General features: G+C 35.1%; 1 protein-coding gene across 10 annotated transcripts in view; it reads right to left on the reverse strand.

Annotated features, from left to right (window-relative positions):
• LOC126972172 (transcription factor HNF-4 homolog) overlaps window positions 1–22,782 on the reverse strand; it is a 105,089-nt gene that overhangs the window by 21,628 nt on the left and 60,679 nt on the right. For all 10 annotated transcript variants that reach the window (XR_007731062.1, XM_050818784.1, XM_050818787.1 and 7 more), the window contains exons 2-5: window positions 15,672–15,855; window positions 7,602–7,696; window positions 1,765–1,892; window positions 971–1,117 (exon numbers count right to left, since the gene is read on the reverse strand). Coding sequence is in view for 9 of the 10 variants with exons in the window: in XM_050818784.1 (XP_050674741.1) it covers window positions 971–1,117; window positions 1,765–1,892; window positions 7,602–7,696; window positions 15,672–15,855 (554 nt within the window). In the remaining variant the exon portion in view is untranslated. The remainder of the gene's footprint in view (window positions 1–970; window positions 1,118–1,764; window positions 1,893–7,601; window positions 7,697–15,671; window positions 15,856–22,782) is intronic.

Here is a 22,782-nt window from a genome sequence, read left to right on the forward strand (position 1 = left end):
TATATGATCGGGAAATCACTTATATAAAAATGTACTGCTCCGTAATTCGTAACTCCATAATTATCCAAATGTATTGAGTATTCTTTAGTATACCGCCAATATTTGTCTTCAAACAATTTGACACGTGTTTCGCCTATGTCTATGAGTTTGGCGAGTCAACATCTCCTGAGGTTGCCTCGTGTAGAGGCGAAACAAAAGACATATATTGGTCCATCCAATGAACATTCACTGAATTAAAACAAATTCGTAGTAATATGAAAGTAGTAATTTATTTGGTGTTTTAAAAGAGCACGTTGGTTTGTCTTGAAAACTGTAATGGCTAAAGCTCTTCCTCGGCTTATTCGGCTTACATTAACCCTATCATGCAAGTACTTTTATAGAAGATAATTTTGATCTGGGCGGCACCAGTAACAGTTCATCCCCGATCTAAATGTACTTCTTCATAGCCCTTTAAGTTCAATCAATCTTATCTTTATCAATGTTTCTGTGAAGGTCTTTCCGCTGCAAAGATAACTACTGTAGTTCAAAAGCCGTGGAATCAACTTCCTTGTGCGGTGTTTCCGGGACGTTACGACATTGGGTCCTTCAAAAGTAGCGTGTGCACCTTTCTTGAAAGCTGGCAACGCTCTTGTGATTCCTCTGGTGTTGCAAGAGAATGTGGGCGGTGATCACTTAACACCAGGTGACCCGTACGTTTGTTGGTCCTCGTTTTCCATAAAACAATCTTGTATATAAAATTCTCGTGTCGCGGTGTTTATTACCAAACACCTTTATTACGAAACGGTTAAACCGATCTGTATGAAATTTTGTGTGCACCTCAGTTAGGTCTGTGATTCAGCTTAATCCTTATGATAAAGTTGTTTACCACCAGGTGTGTTTTTGACCCACCCCTAAATATTTTTTTGTTTATTTTTTTTATGATTGAGCATTAATAAAAAGGGAAAGGGTCAGCTAGTAATAATATAAGAACCTGGTCGTCTAGGTGGAGCTCCGTGAAGGCGGGGATATACTTGGCCCACTCCACCAGGATGAGCAGCTGCTGTTTGATGGAGTCACACACGTCATTGATCTTCGCCAGGTTACGGCTGTTGATCTCCGCGTCGGTCGCGTTGTTACTCTGCCGACATCACATAACAAACATTACGAAATGATTAACAACCTGGAGAAGGTAATATGAAACCCTTTTACCAGTGGGAGGTTCCTTTGCACAGGATGCCGGCTAGATTATGGGTACCACAACGTATTTCTGTCGTGAAGCAATAATGTGTAAGCATTATTGTGTTTCGGTCAGAAGGGCACCGTAGCCAATGAAATAACTGAACAAATGAGACTTAACATCTTATGTCTCAAGGTGACGAGCGCTATTGTAGTGCCGCTCAGAATTTTTAGATTTTTCAAGAATCCTGAGCGGCACTGCATAGTAATGGGCAGGGCGTATCAATAACCATCAGCTAAATTACATCCTGCTCGTCTCGTCCCTTATTGTCATAAAAAAACGAACTTTAATTAGAAGTATCTTATACATGAAAACAAACGATTGCTTTTATATGTAACTAGCTGTTCTTTTTAATTTTAAAAGGAAATAAATTAAACAATAAAAAAAGGAGCCATAAACCATCTTGGATAAATTTGGCATGGATGGTTGCAATGGTGGTAAATTCATGTCGATATCATCAGTGGTTTAGGCGTGAAAGAGCCTTAAACAAAGACCATTTTCATTATATATATATATATAGATGACAGCACTCCAAGAAGAAGACATACCTCATCAGTAACCTTCCTACTGAGCAGTTCAGCGTTGAGTAGAGACACCACCGACAGTCCGTTGGTCTGTGTGGGCTCCTCGTACGAGGGCCTCCTGATGTTGATACGATCCCTCTCGTTCTGAACAGCTACAACAAACCACTATCATTCAGATAACAATTGTTTACAGTGGAATATGCCGTAAAAAAACACGAAATTATGAATTTTTAGGTAAAAACTTCTCTAGCCGCGTTGGGCACTTTTTGGTAGGGGAAAGTGTCATGGGTGCGCGTCACCGACATGCTCATTACTAGCGCACGCGATTAATAAATAAATATTAATATATATAGTTACACACTTTTTGGATGGGTTAAGTCTCTGTAGCTATATATATGTGTACAACTGACGTATTTTAGTGATGTGCATATCTTGTAAGTGAAATTGAATAGATTTAGTGAAAAGTTCAATCTATGTATTATAATGTGCATTGTTTAAATAGTGTGTTTGTTTGATTAATATATTATTGAAAATAAATGGAAATTAATAATTTAAATGTTTTTTTTTAAAGTACGTCATTATCGAAGATAACACAATGAAACTTTGTATTTAGGCACTTGATAAGAAATAAATTAATATTTGTTCTAGCGTTTTTTTAAAATCTAGACCTGTGTGGGGGTGAAAAAGGGGGATGAAAGTTCTATAGTTGATAGCTTATAAAAATTTATTAACCACAGCAATTTGTGGTGTATTATTTACAAAGTGAGTACATATTTAAAATAAAAAATTCTGCCCTAAGTAAGTACTTCACGCGCACGAAGCTGCGGGTAAAAGCTAGTATATACATAAATCTGACAACAATAAGCAAAGTAATGAAAAGTTACATTAAGTTTCCACTCAGTTTATATTACGTTACGATTGCCTCAGCTTTGGAGAAGGAAATAGTCGAGGAGTCAGCTTCTGTTATCAAAGTTTTTGCTAAAAATTTTTAGTCGCAGCTACAGCTGTCCTAGCCCACACCGCGATAGATATATTGATATATAATTCTTAAATCTGACAAATTCTTATATTATTTTTTATTTTTTTATTTTTCTGAAAATATGGGACGAGACGAGCCGGACGTTTAGCTGATGGTAATTGATGTGCCCTGCCTATTAAAATGCAGTGCCGCTCAGGATTCTTGAAAGACCCAAAAATTTTGAGCGGCACTACAACTGCGCTCGTCATCTTGAGACATAAGATGTTAATTTGCCCAGTAATTTTACTAGCTACAGCGCCCTTCAGACCGAAACACAGTAATGCTTACACATTACTGCTTCACGGCAGAAATAGGCACCGTTGTGGTACCCATAATCTAGCCGGCGTCCTATGCAAAGGAACCTCCTTCTGGTCTTATAGGTATTACCTATTTAAATTTATTAATAATAATGACACCAATTTACACAAATTATCTTCCCCAAACTGGGCAAAGCTTGTACTATGGGTACAAGACAACGATATATTTAATACAATATACTTACTTAAACATACATAAATAAATATAAATAAACATTCGGGACTCGGAAACAAACATTCATAATGTTTCATGAACATCATAAAAAATTTTGCACCATGTTCGGACCCGGGACCTCTAGCTCAGTAGGCAGTGTCACAAACCACTGGGCTATATGGGTCGTCTAGGCAGGTATATATTAAGGTTAAGTTTATTTCAAAGTTAATACAAGTAATTGAAAGCATTACAATAATGTTTCATTGGTATCTTTATGACAAATATAAATAAACAACATTATCAAGAACAAACTTGCTAAACGAGTGGAAACATTCAACATTCATATAACTTAACTGTTAACTTCTCGTTGACAATTCACTAATTATATCTCTGCTGTTTGTATATTTGCATTGTTCTTAACAATATCCAGCTTAAAGTGTTAAACATAACATAGAGAATGTAAAACAACTATATCCTAAAAGTGGGGGGTTGCAATTGGACCATGATTCTGACTATATTAGCACTGAAAATTTCCAAAATAAAAAAATATGTGATGCATATTACTTTATTTTAATTTTTATTTACAATAAAAATGCAATGCGGTCCTTTTATGAATCATAGCTATTTAATAATCTCTATTAATAGTCCCTAGAATTATAAAAAAATGGAGAAATGTATTTCGAGGCAACAGTTTTACAAGTGACAGTTGACCCTTAGACCCTTAGATAGATAGTTTGTTTGGTATCTAATCAGTATGAAGATGTATGAGAGTGCGCACATTATAACGATTTGGTATTGGCCGACAAAAAAGTTTGATGGGCTACACGATTGCCTTCAAACTGAACCGTCAGCAAACTATCGGCCGACTGTTAGTCGTATATCAGTACAGCGCTCTTCTAGGCCCGCACACCCGATTTAAAACTAATAGCGAATCGTCCCTAAAACTGTCGGCCGATAGTTGTCTAGTGTGCACACTCATCACAGACCCAACTGTTTAGTCGGGCCAGTGTGCGCACTTAACAGCCGAACTCAACCAAACTATCGGACGATCGAAAGTCTGCAGTTTGCGGGGTCTCTTATTACCTAGGAACATACATTGCATTACAATGCGGACTAAATTTGACTTTGAATTATTTTATCTGCAAGTACAAACTTTCTTGCTAAAATGCCAAACCCTTCCATATTCGGAGGTTGTCTGGTAACACCCGGTATAATAAAAGGATGATTAAATTCCGAAATAATCAACAGCTCACAATTGTCAAAGCCGTTGTCTATTCTTTTTTGGTCGTACAATTGTCTTATGGTCGATTATAAGTTTCAGCTTTGGCTGGAAGGATACCAGTCAACATCATAATTATTAAGGCGACACTAAATGCCAACGACCTTGAGCGATATGAGTTCACGGCTGCCGGCCCGCCATCTATGTAACAAAGCCAATATTTTCAAAATTCTTGCGTGAAAACAGTTTATATGCTTACAATCCTCGTTATTCACTACTAATCTGAATAAATGAACCTACACAAAAAAGTACAAGCTATAAGAATAACTTTTCTGAGAGAAGTACCAAAAAAATGCGTCACGCCATGCCAAAAAACTTGTTTAACTTCAAAGAAAAGTGGCAGTTCAAAAAGGCTCGGCAGTGTTAACTATAACCAACAGCAAGCATTAGCAACCTACAAATAAGACTTAAGGGTATGTGTAACAGGATTAAGTAGTGTTCATAGCTCGAAATGCTATAATTTCACCACAAAACTTGTCTTAAAACACCATGTTTGCGTGTTTTCTGCTTACTTTTCGCCTTAAATGAGTTGTAGCTAAGATTAGGGCCTTATTGGAGGAGGGCGTGGGGGTGGAGGGGGATGTCATAAGTCACTGAGTTGTTAAGTGTTTAGTGTTGACTTGTTCATCTACTATCCTACCTACATATTATCTGACAATTAAATCAGATTTTAATTTCACTTTATTCAAGATTTTAACACACATTCATTCTCTTAACTCGTATAGTGTAATTAGAGCAATAAATGTTTTACCTTAAATACAAATATTTATTTATTACAACAAAATACAAAATTTACAATATCAGTGTTTTTACTGTGATTGGTAGTCGGCCATCGCATAAATAGTTTTGTAAATAATTTACTTTATATCTGCTGTTGGTTAAAAATAAAAATAAAAAAAGCATAAGTCACTAAATATTGAGCTATTTTTCAATAATCAAAAATCCAAATCAGTCAAGCTGTTTCAAGAATTCCTGGAAGTTTTACATATGAATGAATTAATATTTGTTCAGAATTTGAATATCATCAGAAAAATACATCTGTCACCTAAATTAATATTAAAAATGTGAACGTTGATATGTTTGACTAATATTTAACAGCTAGACTGGCCAGCGAATTACTGGCAACCGAAACGGCCACCTAAACTATCATATTAATGGTAGAATTTGTTGTGAACAAAAGAGTTCCTTGCCACGTCCTTTTGAATGAACATTACACACGAAATTCGTCGTGTACTCAACCGAAAATACACACATCAAAAAAGTCTACAGCAACATTCATGATATAACAAATTTACCATTGATAGTAATTTATTTCTAAGTCTTTATTCACTCAAAGTGCAAAGGTATCTAAACTTTTTTGTAGTTGATGACATACTGGCTGGTTGTAAATGAAAGGGAATTTGTTTGAATTTAAGTGCGTTTTTATTGCTACGTTTACTCTCGATTTTATAATTTTACCAATCATTTAAATAAAGTTAGCGACAAAATTGAATTGTTAGTTATTCTTTACGTCATGGAGCGACATCTTTTGACGGCAAATGAAATGCAAAGAGCTGTAGGGATGTTGCAAGCGGGAAGTAATCAATCTCAGGTATCTCGGCATTTTGGCATTCATAGAAGTGTTATTTGTCGTCTTTGGCAGCGCTACAATATTACAAGGGAACCCGCTGAACAGCATTCAGGCCGTATGTATGACGCCCGCTGATGTTAACCGCTCGAGAGATAAGTTTGAGGCTACAAAATTTAAGTGGTGTTGATGTAAGTCCCCAAACTGTGCGAAATCGACTGCATGAGTAGCTTACGAGCTCGACGCCCAATTAGGTGCCCACCGATACGTCACGGGAATCGCGCTCGTCGAAATGAATGGTGTAGAGAACGCAGAACATGGACCCAGGAACAACGGGATAAAATTATGTTTTCCGATGAGTCGCGATTCGGGTTTAGGCCTGATACAAGAAGGGTGCGAGTATACCGACGGCCCGGAAATACTGAAAGGCTCAGGTGCAGTCAGGAAGTTCATCCATACAGCGGCTCAACAGTTATGATATGGGCGGGTATTATGAAGAACAGGCGAACTGAGCTCGTTTTTGTAAATGGAAACATGAATGCTGATAATTACGTTCAGGATATTCTCAGACCTTATGTCCATCCATTTGCACAAACCTTTGGCTCCGATTTTACGTTATTGCATGACAATGCGCGTTCACATACAGCTCGGCGAACCAGTCAATACTTGGCAACGGAGAACGTCCGGGTATTAACCTGGCCTGCACAATCGCCAGACCTCAACCCCATCGAGCACGCATGGGACATGCTCCAGAGACGTGTTTTGAAGGATTTGGACGGAGTGACAACAACCCAACAGCTTTGCTACAATTCCATTGGGAGAGAAAACCGCAAGATGACATAGACAGTCTCATTAATTCAATGAATAATAGTTGCCGACAAGTTCTGAATAGCAGAGGAGGCCATACTTTGTATTAAATTATCCTATTCTTCCACAATAAATTCATTTTCTTTAGAAATTTCATTTTGTTAAAAATGTTTAGTTGCTTATGTACCTTAGTTTCTGCAGTATATTCTAATATTGTTAATTTCTGTTATTAAAAGAACTTATGAAGACAATAGCTGTTGTTTTTACACCATCGGACCCTAAAAATATTATATTATAATTAAAATACAACGTTATAATGTGAAAAACCATCCTAAAATTTAAATAAGAACATGTGGCTTAGACTATTTTGATGTGTGTATAAGCGGTTATAATATGAAAAACAAAAAATACCTTCATTATTATTTAATTGTTTTTATACATTATGAAATTTGAATTTTTAAAACTAAAAGTTCTAAATTTTCACTTCTTTCGACAGTCACTACGACTGCCAATTTTTGTAGACTTTTTTTTATAAATTAAACCGCGGTAATTTTAGAATTCCAATATTTTGTTGATATATCAGCAATAGAAATTCAATCTGAGAGCGGAGTCTTAATAACAGCAAACAACTTGGGGTGCGCGGCAATCTTCGATAGATATGTGTTGTTTTTAGATATAGGAATCTTTATTTACCATAGGGAGACATAAAAAAAACATACCTTCCTTCTTCATGCCCGCTTTAAAACATTTCCTTAGCCTACAGTATCTGCACTGATTCCTCTTATCTTTATCAACCACACAGTTTCTGCTGAATCTGAAACAAACACCATTCCAAATTACACAAACTTTCACAGGTTTGAGAAACTTTATTTATATTTTTTTTATGGAATAGGAGGACAAACGAGCGTACGGGTCAGCTGGTGTTAAGTGATCACCGCCGCCCACATTCTCTTGCAACACCAGAGGAATCACAAGAGCGTTGCCGGCCTTTAAGGAAGATGTACGCGATTTTTTTGAAGGTACCCATGTCGTATCGTCCCGGAAACACCGCACAAGGAAGCGCATTCCACAGCTTCGTAGTACGAGGAAGAAAGCTCCTTGAAAACCGCACTGTGGAGGACCGCTACACATCCAGATGGTGGGGATGATATCCTAACTTGTGGCGTGTCGTGCGAAGGTGGAATTCGGCGGCAGGAATCAGGTGAAATTAAAAGAATTACAAAATTAGTTTAAGTTTAATTACTAGAATATTATTATCTCAGTAAGTGACTGAGATAATAATATTCTAGTAACAGACAAAAAAAAAACATACATGCTACATAAATTAATAATAGAACATAAATTAAAAATAATAACAAAATTAACATCTATCTAAGTGATTGAAAGTACCTATTTAAATATTACATGTCATCGACTTCTTTTTCTTGAATCTTTCAGAGTGTTTGTAAAAGATTACAGACCTTTCACTCGCATCAAACCTGTAATGCCAATACCCAATCTGATCGAGGAATCTGTACCTATATATTCGCAATGCAAACAATTCTGTCAACTGGCTGAGGTAAGCGGGCGCGGGGTACTGAATGCTCATTGGTCAATTAATGATCACGGCATATCGTAAACTATTGCTATTGGCTACTGTAGATTTATGTAAGATTTGTGTTGTGTAATGTCTGAACGCGTTCGCACTTATTAGGTGTCTATGGATTGTAAGTTCGATAGCTAAGGTTCTAACTATCTAATTTTTTTTACTTACTTTTAATTTATTAATACTTTTGTATTGATTCCATCAGCAGACAATGCCAGGCGTTAATAATAGTTTGAAAGAGTGGCAATGAGGTTCTTGCCACTTCTTCTCATTACAAGCTCAACTTTTTCCAAAGTGACGGAAAAATAAAAAATAAATAAAACTTTTGACATTCATTAGTGTCACTTCGTTGACCTACATGTCATAGTCTGATAAACTTTATTCAATTAGGCTTATTCTAAGAGCTTTTGTATCGTCACTATAAATACTTCTTTAAAATTACTGAATCTACCCTTAGATCATTTATACGTCTAGCGGCCGTTTTCAATAACCTATCTATCCTTACTTTAACTTACTAGACGTAGACAAATCCATCCTTTTAGGCTTACTTACATTTCCATAACCTATTGACTGATAGCATTGGACTATAACGGCCGTTCCCAATATACTATCTACAGATAGAGATTAATTACTACCTTTTACAGTCAGTAATTAGCTGTCAATAATCTGAAGCTGTCACAATATACTCAATAAGTCATTCTGATCGCCTTATATTGGGACGCGTAAATTGCAACTTCCATACAAACTTCTATCGCTGGTAAGCTATACGTCGCCCATTGACAGACAGCGTGTACGGATAAGGTGATAACTCACCGGTAACCCGTTGATACGTTTATTGGGACAGAAATGTCAACGATAGTTACGATTTTTATCTCAAGTAAGAGAGAGACTGAATATTGGGAACGGCCGTAACTATATTGGACATAACTATGGATAGATAAGATCTTGTCATTAAACGGTGACAGCAATGTATCCGTAAGTTAAACTAAGGGTAGATAGATTATTGAAAACGGCTATTAATAGACTACGACAGCTGTGAAAACGTCGAAAAAAATTACTTTAGTACTAACCTCTACACTCTCACTCTAATATTCCTGGCCTGTTTTTATCGGGAGTCTAACAGCAAGAGACTTTATACATATAAATTATCTTAGAATCTACGATATGTTTGGAAGAAGTAGAGCTCGTGAGAGAGTAATTTATTTAGGGTTGATTCAATAATGTATATCTGTGTGAAACTGGCATAAATAAAACAATTTTTAAAGGATTAAAACGTAACGTGTAATTGTAACTTTACATTAGATTACAAACGTAAAATGTAACACTCGCGTTAACCAAAGAAAATATTATGGCAAAGATCAGTGTTTTTTTCTATACATAATATATTTTAAATTGAGTGCTCTATAAATTTTTGCAGATAGTTATTATTTCAGCTTTCATATAATACTTTTTAAATTTCTTAAATTTTAACTCACTTAAGTACATACTAACCATTTCAAATTGTGATTATTATATTACAAGAACCAAAATTATATTCAACAAATGTTTTTGTTACCTTTTTTTCTTACAATAATATATTACTTAAATTAACAGGTTTATTATATCGTGGTATAAGGTTATTTTAAAATTTAAATATATATTTTATCAGCAACAACAGCAGGAAAGTAATTTATCATTACAATTACCCATAAAAAGTGTTTATCACAGTTCTTTTACTATATATTCTTAACACAGTTTAATAAAACTATTCTTTGTTTACATTTCGACATCTTATTATTGGTGGTTTGCCGATATAATATTGTGAATGTGAATGAATAAAATTGACATAAACCTACTTAACCTATGTTAATTACAAGGAGTTTTACATCTCCTATATCTGCCGTGAAGCAGTAATGTGTAAACATTACTGTGTTTCGGTCTGAAGGGCGCCGTAGCTAGTGAAATTACTGGGCAAATGAGACTTGACATCTTGTCTCAAGGTGCAAGTGCGAGCGCAGTTGTACTGCCTTTTACTGAATTTTTGGGTTTTTCATGAATTCTGAGCGGAGCAGCTGAACGCCCTGCTCTTCTTGTCCCTTATTTTTATAAAAAAAAAGCTAGTGACCAGCGTGGTTGACTGTTTACAACTTGTCAAAGTCATAATCTTCTTCTTCTCTATGTTGGTGTGTATCCGTTGGATATGTTCTTTCTCGCAGGCTCTGTTTGTCTATACGCTAGTATGTTGTAAGTCAATGAACGCGAATATTTGTTTATTTACTAGCTGACCCAGCAAACGTTGTATTGCCGATATTAAAATCGCGATACAAAAGTAACTGTTGATCGTAGATGGGTGAAAAATTTGAAGTTGTATGTATTTTTTAATGTTGACTCATAATCAAACAAATTTAAAAAAAAAATGTAAAAAAAAATTAAAAAAAAATCGTGTGGACCACCCTTAACATTTAGGGGGATGAAAATAATAATAAATAATAGATGTTGTCCAATTCTCAGACCTACCTAATATGCACTCAAAATTTCACCAGAATCGGTCAAGCCGTTTCGAAGGAGTTTAACTATAATACAATAATTTCTCAACATAAAGCATATCATCGGTAAAATATTTAAATTATTACATAATATTTAAATTTAATGACGATGCGGGACTCGAACCCGCGTCTCTCCGCTTCCATCCGAGTTTGAGACGGTTGGCTGAGTTGGTAAGAGCGACCGCACGGAACCCGATTTTGGTAATAATGAAATTTATTTATTTAATCCCAAACGAGAGGTATCACTTGAAAATATCAAACTGTTTATATTATTACACTTACCTAACATTAATAAAATTATGACTGAGCCGAAATTACGAATTTATCATTCTAAAAATCACCACGTTGTTCAACGAGAAATGAACCGTATTACAATCGAATATAAAGAGCTGTTTAGATTGAACTAGTGCTAGAGGACTAATTACGCATTATTTGACGTAAATAAGATAAAAATATGTGCATCAGATAATGTACCGAAACAGTACATACAGTCTATCAAACACGATGCACGGTCCCACCGCGTGATAGGCGTCCGGTTAAAATAATCCGTAAATTTATTGAAGTAGGCGTTACTTTGCGGAAATCCATAATTATACAAATGATTTGAGTATTCTTTAGTGCAAATTTTTTTTTATATTGACACACTTTTTACACAAATTATCTTGCCCCAAGTTAAGCATATATAGTCCGTGTTATGGGTTACAAGACAATGATATATTTAATATATAAAAATGAATTGCTGTTCGTAGTCTCGCTAAAACTCGAGAACGGCTGGACCGATTTGGCCAATTTAGGTCTTGAATTATTTGTGGAAGTCCAGGGAAGGTTTAAAAGGTGAATAAATAGGAAAATGCTGCTAAATTAATTAAAAACAACAAATTTGTTTTCCTTTGAGTCCATACATAATTTCTATGAGAGAATTTATTGACGCACGGTTTGACAGTTCTGCTGTGAAACAATTTCATTACGACAGCAGGGTGCATATTTTACGAAGTTATTTTTGATGTTATGATATATTATTGACAAATTCATATAAAAACATTATTTTATTTATTATATACAGAACAACGTCTGTCGGGTCAGCTAGTATTTAATACAATATACTTACTTAAACATACATAAATACATTTAGACATCCATGACTCGGAAACAAACATCCATATTTATCATATAAATGATTGCACCTACAGGGATTCGAACCCGGGACCTCTAGCTCAGTAGGTAGGATTGCTAACCACTCGGCTATACAGGTCGTCAATTAATTCCGCCAATATTTGTCTTTAAACAATTTGACAAATATTGGCGGAATTAACACTAAAGAAAACTCAAATCATTTGTATAAAATAATCCGAATTCATGTGTACTTCTACAATATATTGAACCGTCTAATTAAACATGCAATGTCATATGTCACTGTTTATGTTAATTTGCTGTCCGCTAGCACATCGTGACGTCATTACAAATTCTTTATAGAACGAAAATATAAATAATATATGTTTTTTTGCTTAGATCATTTATACGTCTAGATAGACCATGACAGCTTAAAAAGAGCGCAGAAAAGGAATGCTGGGAGAGTTTTTTTTTTATGGAATAGGAGGAAAAACGAGCGTACGGGTCACCTGGTGTTAAGTGATCACCGCCGCCCACATTCTCTTGCAACACCAGAGGAATCACAAGAGCGTTGCCGGCCTTTGAGGAAGGTGTACGCGCTTTTTTTGAAGGTACCCATGTCGTATCTTCCCGGAAACACCGCACAAGGAAGCTCATTTCACATCGTTGTAGTACGTGGAAGAAAGCTCCTTGAAAACCGCACTGTGGTGGACCGCCACACATCCGCACCGATTTTGCGCCGAAAAAAGTCGTCAAAAAGAATTCTAAAGGAATCAATTTCGAGAAAATAAATGCCTAACCAAAGAGGATGTAAATACAACGTAATAAGAGCCTAAGTCAAAATTGAAATTTAGTTAAGTATGAAAAGTGCAGTTATTTGATATAAGTTTGAAATAGTAGTAATTACAGTATGGCGATTGGCGATGCAGTATAATCCGGCTAAGTTTGAAAGCGAACAGTTACTTAAAACGTAGTGGATTTCGGCTATCTCCGTTTTATACAAGATTATATCATTGATTAGGTCATCTGTCAATCTATCAATGACTGCACGTTTCATACAATCGAGTGAATCACTTTTTTCTTAGAGAGTTTCGCTAGGCTGGAACTAGCCTCTATTATGAGCATGTCGATTTGCGGCTGTCATTGGCCACGTTTTCTTTCGGACTTTCCTTTTCGGACTTGACTTTGTGTAATGTCAAAATACCCACTTTCCCGATACACTTTTAAAGTATAAATTAAACTTTATTCATCTTATTACAAATACAATAAAAAAAGTAGCTATTAACCATCTAGGATAAATTTCGCCTCGAATGGTGGCTTGAAAGAACCTCAAACAAAGACCATTTTTATCATATATATATATCGATTACTCATAATTAGAATGATTTGAGTGAATGTATTTGAAAGATATTGAATTAAGCTATAAGACCATGAAAAATAAAACCTTCTTATAAACAAAATAAAGGTTAAACAGAACTTGGTGAGGTAATAGTGTCGTACGGCACTCTCGGTTTTGGTGTATCTGAAAAATCTAGTGCCTTGGGGCACTGCCGATTTCGGAAGGAAGGGGGAAATGAGCAAATACAGTTTGGTATTTCCCAAAGTGTATCGAAACTCAATTACTTTTCCTCCTCATATTATTTCCTTCTATACATATATGTAATTCTTAAAGTGTATGACGAACGACCTCAACGGGTAAATTTTTAACATTTTTCACTTAAGTGTGTCTGTACTGTGTTTACGGATGTTAACTACATGTTCCGTCTCTTAATTCTTTATATATGGACAAGGCATTACAATAACCTGTTCAATTAAAAAAAAAAATGTAACTTTTGAATATTAAGTTGATTCTTATTTCATTGTGATGCACATACTTTTGTTATGTAAAATCAGAATTTATTGCGTTCGTTTATTTAAGTCAAATACTTTCTGTATTGACCGCATTAAAAATCGCTGTTTACATTATACAATAATAAGACTAATAGGGCAAGAGCCCGTGGGGTTCACGGGCTTCACCTACGTCATTTTATAAAAGCTGAAAGTTTGTAAGCGCATGCTCCCAACACAGGTAAGAACGATGGACCATTATGGAGTTAGGGTTACAGTGGCTTTGGCAGGTAAACGGTACTTAAGGTGTGTAATGTTCACGAAATTATAATTTTACTTACGTCATAGTATAAAAGCTGATTTTTATATAGAATACTTAGGTAATAAGTAGATGATGTTTCCTTATTATCCAGACACTTTTGATAGTTCCAACCCCTTGCTAGACGTGGCTTTGACAGGTACACAGTACTAAAAGTGGGTAAAATACATCAAAGAATAAAGTGCGCTTTTTCGGTATTACCTTCAGAATATTATTAAAAATCACTTTATCCATTGCCAGACACCATCGTGGCAGCCCCTTGCCAGACACTCTAAAACCAAATCCTACCATGTGTTTAGGCTATTAAATACACGTGTCAAAACACTGGCGGCTTTTCTTTTTTCGTAGTACACGTGCCGGCGGTATCTCTTTGGCGGTCGCGGGCGGCGCTATTCAAAGGCAAGGTCGAACTTCGTACGGCGTAGGGTAAGGACATCTTCTATCGATAATTAGCTTTCTGTGAAGGGAGTTGTAATCCATAAACAATAAGTTGTTTAAGTTTATTTTAAAATTGTTCTGTAATGATTATTGTAAAAATACTACACCCTAGATATTTTTTATAGGTATAGGTATAATTTCATAAACATTAAGGGTGTCTGGCAAGAGGTTGCCACGATATTAAATGTCTGTCAATGAATAACGTGATTTTAAATACCTAATATTCTGAAGGTAATACAGAAAAATCGCAATTTATTATTTGATGTATTTTACACACCATTAATACCGTTTACCTGCCAAAGCCACGTCTGGCAAGGGGTTTGACTATCAAAAGTGTCTGGCTAATGAGGAAACATCATTCACTTATTACCTAAGTATTATATATAAAAATCAGCTTTTATACTATGACGTAAGTAAAATTATAACTTCGTGAACATTACACACCTTTAGTACCGTTTACCTGCCAAAGACACTGTCACCCAAACTCCATAATGGACCATCGTTGTCATGTTCATGGATCATGTTTATGACAGACCTACTGTCTGTCATAAACATAATGTTAACATCAGGAACAGACATAAGCTTATATTGCCTACTACTCAGCTATTTCGAGTTAGTAAGCCTATTGTGGGGCGATGTATATGCTTTCACAACAAGATCCCAGAAAATGTTCTAAACAAAAGTATTACGTTATTCAAAAGAAATGTTAAAAAACGTTTGTGTGACCTTCTGAATGCCACACATTGGGAATTGAACGACCGCCCCAAAACTATTAAATAATAAGTTTAATTGTACAAAAATACTTTGTAAACATTTTTTTGATGAAAAAAAAAGCTCGCTGAGTTTGTTGCTCCCATTCTTCTCAGGTCTGAGGCATTCGTTTTGGACTGGGTGGTAGTTTTTATAAGTGATTTCACATCCTATTTTGAATAAAAATATTTGAAAAGTATCGAGCTTTATAATACATTGTATCATACGAACTCACCGACACGTATACAGATGGTTCTTCCTTACGCTGCGACGGAAGAAGCCTTTGCAGCCATCACAAGAAGATGCTCCGTAATGTTTGCCGGTCGCTCGGTCGCCGCAGATGGCACACTGCTGGGACACAGGCGTGGAACTGCTCGGACTTGCCTCACTGCTACTGGTGTCCAGTTGCATATCACTATCTGCAATAATCGGTCATAAGGTTAATTCGGTTCTTAAGGCGATTGAGGGTAACACGAAAATTAAAATAAAGTATCATCGATCCATTTTGCTCTGTGAACACGGCTGGATCACATGGCGTTGTGTTTTTTTTTATGAAAATAAGGGACGAGACGAGCAGGACGTTCAGCTGATGGTAATTGATACGCCCTACCCATTACAATCAATGCCGCTTAGAATTCTTGAAAAATCCCCAAAAATTCTGAGCGGCACTACAACTTTGACACATAAGATGTTAAGTCTCATTTGTCCAGTAATGTCACTAGCTATGGCGCCCTTCAGACCGAAACACAGTAATGCTTACACATTACTGCTTCACGGCAGAAATAGGCACCGTTGTGATACCCATAATCTAGCCGGCATCCTGTGCAAAGGAGCCTCCCACTGGTAAGTGTAGTGACGTCGCCTCATTCTGTCCTCTACCGCATTTATCACGGGGAGTGTTCCGTAGAGCTGTTTCAGCTGTGGAATGAGCTGTGCGGTGTTTCTGGGGCGATACGACATGGGCACCTTCAAAAATAGCGCGTAAACCTTCTTTAAGGGCCGGCAACGCTCATATAATTTCTCTGGTGTCGCAAGAGAATGTGGGCGGCGGTGATCACTTAACACCGGGTGACTCGTACGCTCGTTTATCCGTATTTTTAAACGCTCACACATGTGTGAATAAACATTCGGGCCTACTACACATACTATAATGACCCGAGCACGAAAGCCAGCGAAAATTCTCCTTTTCTCTCTTTTGGTGATTTGTTTGAATACACATACTCGTTTTCTTTCGTTCGTTAACTTTCTTTCGCCATCGTTCGTTGTATGACTCGCTTTATGTGGACCCGGCATTATGTTTCATTTCAAAGATAAGGGCTCAGGCTGTTTGTTCTACGCGAATATAAAAAAAATATTTACCTATTTTGAATTGTGATTTTACTGATTCTACAATTTGTTATAGTAATAGAGATTGAGAATAGTTATTATATATGTAATTATTATATAGGCAATGAGTTTCTTGCTACTTCTTCTCATAAGCTCAACCCTTTACGAAGTAGCGGTAGATTCAATAAGAAAAAGTATTTTTTTGACATTCATAAGTGTCATTTTTGTGACCAAACAACTTAAAATCACTTCAGTCATGTATGACTGATGTGATTTTAAGTTGATTTGATTTTGATTTGTTAACCTGATAACATAGAAGGAAATAGAGGATGTATTATCGACATAAATATATTAAATAAATAGTCTCATACTCATTACGGAAGCGCTATAAATGGTTGTGACTGGCAGGTGTTTGTTGCATAACAGAAAAACAACCTTGTCTCAACATATCAAGATTTTTCCGAGATGTAAAACTCCTTGTAATTAACATAGGTTAAGTAGGTTTATGTCAATTTTATTCATTCACATTCACAATATATCGAAAAACCACCAATAATAAGATGTCGAAATGTAAACAAAGAATTGTTTTTATTAATCTGTGTTTAGAATACCTAATTTAAATTTTTATTTGAATAGGGATGGAATTTCTACTCATTCAAATTTAAATTTAAATAATATTTTATTAAGTAAATTATTATTTCAATGTTTCATGCTGAATAAAATAATTAATATTACCATGCTGGTACTATTATTTCTTTTCAGAGGTTAGTATACCTGTAATCACACCAACAATGCTATTTCATGATCTATGACATCATTGTAATTAGGTCCAGAGTATAAAAGGCATTTATTTTCTCAAAATTGATTCCTTTAGAATTATTTTTGATGTCATTTCTAATATACTAGATACTACTACCGCTTCGGAAACAAATGGCGCCCTGAGTTCTACTGTCATTGTTATTGCTATAAAATAATCACAGCTTGTCGGATCACTTAGATATTCAGCTGTGGAATAGTGGGATTTACGACAGAGCCATTTTTTAATAAAACATTTAAAGATAATGCCTGAACAGTGGCTGGGACTTTATTATAAAAGTGTATACATTTACCCTCAAAGCTATTATGTATCTTATGAAGCCTACTAGAATTAGGTACAAGCAATCCCTTATTTCTAGTGTTATAATAATGTAAATCACTGTTATGAGCAAAATGGTAACGATTTTTGTGAACGTATATTAAAATTTCATATATGTACTGACAATGAACAGTAATAATATTTATTTCATTATATGTATAATATTTGAGTAGTATTGCCAATTGACTTCTTTGTGAATACTTCGAAGAATTCATTCAGCTGAAGGCGACACTAAATGCCAGCGACCTTGAGCGATATGAGTTCACGGCTGCCGGCCCGCCATCTATGTAACAAAGCCAATATTTTCAAGATTCTTGCGTGGAAAACAGTTTATATGCTTACAATCCTCGTTATTCACTACTAATCTGAATAAATGAACCTACACAAAAAAGTACAAGCTATAAGAATAACTTTTCTGAGAGAAGTACCAAAAAATGCGTCACGCCATGCCAAAAAACTAGTTAACCAACAACAAGCATTAGCAACCTACAAATAAGACTTCAGGATATGTGTAACAGGATTAAGTAGTATTCATAGCTCGAAATGCTATACTTTCACCACAAAACTTGTCTAAAAACACCATGTTTGCGTATTTTTTGCTTACCCTTCGCCGTTTCGAAATACAATTTTTACAATTATTTTACAGACAGTACGCTGTTATCACTCCTTGCCAAACAATATATTATCAATATTATCTTTACAGAATTATTAAAGCCGTCCTTGATGATGTATTTTGTAGAATTTAATTATTTAAGACATAACATTGTACTTAATATTATGTTTTCCTCAGACATGCTTGGAAATTTGATTATTATTTTGACCACCTTCCTCGAGGTAATTCAAAATTGCTGTTATAGCCAAATACATACGAACAGTAGCCGGTAAAAGTTGGACAAAAGTCCATATAATATGTCGTGGTTTAGCGGCAAAAAAAAAATCTGAACACTAAACTATATGTTATGTTTTTTTAAAGTGATAACCCTCACTTGTAATGCGAATATTGGGGTTGAGCAGGTTATCAACTGTAAAGTAGATCCTGTAGATGAAGCCACAGCCTGAGAGTTGAACAAAGCAAACAGAATTTTAAAACGAGGCGGTACTCGAACGGTTAGCTCAGTTGGTTAGAGCACCGGCACGGAACGCCGGAGTTCGTGGGTTCGAATCCCGCATCGTTCATTAAATTTTGTTTTTGTGATTTGAACACTGACGCGGGAATAAATATTATTGTTCGTAGTTCGTCATTGATTTTAAATAGTATGTAATGGTATTTGACAAAATAAGTTCGAGTGAAAACTATGAGAGAACACTACGTCAAATTCTAGAAACAGCAAGAGTAATTTAGTTTGAATTTTCTCGCATTATGTATTTTTTTTTATGGAATAGGAGGTTAAGTGATCACACAATCTCTTGCAACACCAGGGGAATCACAGGAACGTTGCCGGCCTTTAAGGAAGGTGTACGCGCTTTTTATGAAGGTACCCATGTCGTATCGTCCCGGAAACACCGCACAAGGAAGCTCATTCCACAGCATGTATTTGAGAAAATTACTATTAATATTTACTTGTCGTTCGTCTTCAATAACTCTTGTGCTGCAGTAATGTACTATTAAAACGATAGTTCAATATCAAATAATATATAGTAAGTTATTATTCGCCACTATAATAATATTGACACACTTTTATTGAGATTATCTTGCCCCAAACTACTTGTACAATGTAATATAACACTAGAAATAAGGGATTGCTTGTAACTAATTCTAGTAGGCTTCATAAGACACATAATAGCTTTAAGGGTAAATGTATACACTTCTATAATAAAGTCCCAGCCACTGTTCAAGCATTATCTATAAATAAATTTAAATGTTTTATAAAAAAAATGGCTCTGTCGTAAATCCTATTACTCCACTGCTGAATATCTAAATGATCGGACAGCCTGGGACTAGATTATCATTACTTTAAAGCGATAGAAATGACTGTACAATATTGTATATTTTTATTGAAAAGAGCTCAAAAAAAAAGAATGCTGGGAGAGTTTCTTGCGCCGCTTCTTCTCTCTCAGAGCGCCATTTGTGTCCGAAGCGGTAGTAGTATCTAGTGTTTATTAAAAATGACATCAAAAAGAATTCTAAAGGAATCAATTTTGAGAAAATAAATGCCTTTTATGCCTTTTAATATGGATGCAACACGATATATTTTATACCATATATACATATCCATAACTCGTATACAATCATCCATATTATTCATACAATCCACCGGGATTCGAGCCCGAGACCTCAATTTCAGTGGGATACTGACCTAGCACACCACAGGAACCACAGGTTAGAACACTAACCTGTGGTTATATGTTGGCTATGGGCTATATGTTTTGACATTAGAATAATATTGTAAGTTTTATATTCTTATTGTGAAATATTATATCTAATATATAAAATTCTCGTGTCATGGTGTTAAACATCCCCCTAAATGTTAAGGGTGGTCCACACGTATTTTTTTTAAATTTGTTTGATTATGAGTCAGCATTAAAAAATACACACAACTTCAAATTTTCACCCATCTACGATCAACAGTTACTTTTGTATCGCGATTTTGATATCGGCAATACAACGTTTGCTGGGTCAGCTAGTAATCCATAAAAGTCAACGTCAAAGTCAAATAAACTTTAATATTCAATTAGGCTTAAACTAAGTGCTTTTGAATAGTCACTATAAATATTTCTTTTAAATTACTGAATTTACCACATGTTCGGGAAAAGCTGAGCTCGTGAGAAGAACATACAAGAAACTCAACGGCCTCTCTTTTCAATCAAATAGGATAATTTACAATGACAGTAATATACATATCAAATTAGTTTGTAAGGTGCTGCATCCAATATATGAGTTGTGTTTAAATAATATAAATTATTTCATAAAAAGTAATACAGTAGATTGTTAACCGAGGGTCGAAAGAATCAATTCCCGGGATATTTAGACTCCCGAGCGCAGCAAGGGCGTCTTTAGTCGAGTAGGAATTGATTTTTTTACCCGTGTTAAACACTCTACTTTTCATTTCGAATATGAGGAAAATAAAACTATTTGTTTATCTCAACTATTCATAGATAATATGTAATAATATTAGTAGTAGCTATTTAAAATTAATTGTCAAATTAGGACAATTTATGTCGACTTTTTGAATTTTAAATATGGAACTCACCGCGGAATTGTTGCGGCTTATTCCGCTCAAAGAAGTTTGTGCTAAGTTCACACTGGCTGTTTAGAAAGTCACATGGCCACAGCATTGTTTTTCGTTTACATAAAACTCTACACAGCTGACTGCAGTTCTATTTTAAAGTTCATTCCGGCCCTTAGGTGGGAAGTAATTTGTATGAGTTTTTTCCCTCTCTGTGGAGGGAAGCAAGATTTTCTACCCAATAATCAGATCAAAACAACACTACTTTCCTATGAGTATGAGAAATGAAAAATAATAAACATATTAATAGCACATTGCATGCATCAACCTTTAGAGCTTAAATCATTGTTTGTGTAAGGATTCTTCATGAACATAATGTTTGTGATTTTTGAGTGAACCATAAACAAACAAGAGTAAATTGTATATCTCCAAATGTACGTTTGTGTATCATGATAAAATATTGTAAACATTATTTTGCTTGATAGAAAGCAGTTAGTTATAAACAGCTAATTAGGACATCATTAGAGGTCGTTGTTTTTATGTAAATAAATATATTACATAATAATAAATATTTGGATACAATGCTTTTAAAACTTGTAATAATTAATAATACTATATTATTTGGCACAGCACCAACATAATCATATTTCGCCAATAAAGCAATAGCTGCCTTAACATATTTGAATACAGCCTTTTTGCACACTGTGCCAGATTCGTGGAAAATTATAAAAATATAAAGTCGATTACGTATAACTGAAGATAAACTAAGCCCCAATTTATATATATCAGTTCCTCTAGATAAAAAAGACTATTGTTAAACATACTGCAATATGATATTGATGAATCTGTCGACCACGATTAATGTATTGAAGGTTTACAAATGATTTAAGTTTCGAGGCATCCTCGGGACGTGTTGTCTCGCCAAAATCTGGCACGAGACGGCATCGTGTGGAGGCGAAACACGTGTCGAATTGTTTTTTAAAAACAAATATTGGCGGAATTAACACTAAAGAAAACTTAAATCTATACTAATATTATAAAGTTGCAGTGTTTGTTTGTTTGTTTGAACGCGCTAATCTCTGGTACTACTGGTCCGATTTGAATGATTCTTTCAGTGTTGGGTAGTCCATTTATCGAGGAAGGCTATAGGCTATGTATAATATATTTTTTTTTCAAAATTAGGGATCCGTAATAAAATTGCTATTTTGTAACACAAGGTGTAAAATCGAAAACCTATTTTTGCGTGCGCTGCAAAAACTATTGACAATAGAATAAAATGATGTACAGGCTATAATATAGGCAATATTTTATTACTTATAAAACTATCGCGTGAATTATACTTTATATGGCAAAACAACGTTTGCCGGGTCAGCTAGTCATTTGTATAATTATGAATTTCCGCAAAGTAACGCCTACTTCAATAAAAGTATTGAAGGTATTCAAATTCAAATATTCAAAATAGGATTTAAAATCACTTATTGAACGTCAAAAACTAGCACCCATTAAAAGAGAAGAAAGTGTGCCCCAGACCTGATAAATATCGTTACAATCTAATATCGTATCTACAATATATTTAATAGCCCGAGGGCCGTCGTAGTATGTGTAGCATTAAGAAAGACAAATATGTTATAGCAACCTTTACCACACAAACGTATTTAACAATTATTATAAATTTCGTAACACATTTGTTTTTGTACATTTTCTGGGATCATGTTGTA

The sequence above is a fragment of the Leptidea sinapis genome, chromosome 25 (assembly GCF_905404315.1).
Source record: "Leptidea sinapis chromosome 25, ilLepSina1.1, whole genome shotgun sequence".
Taxonomy (NCBI): domain Eukaryota; kingdom Metazoa; phylum Arthropoda; class Insecta; order Lepidoptera; family Pieridae; genus Leptidea; species Leptidea sinapis.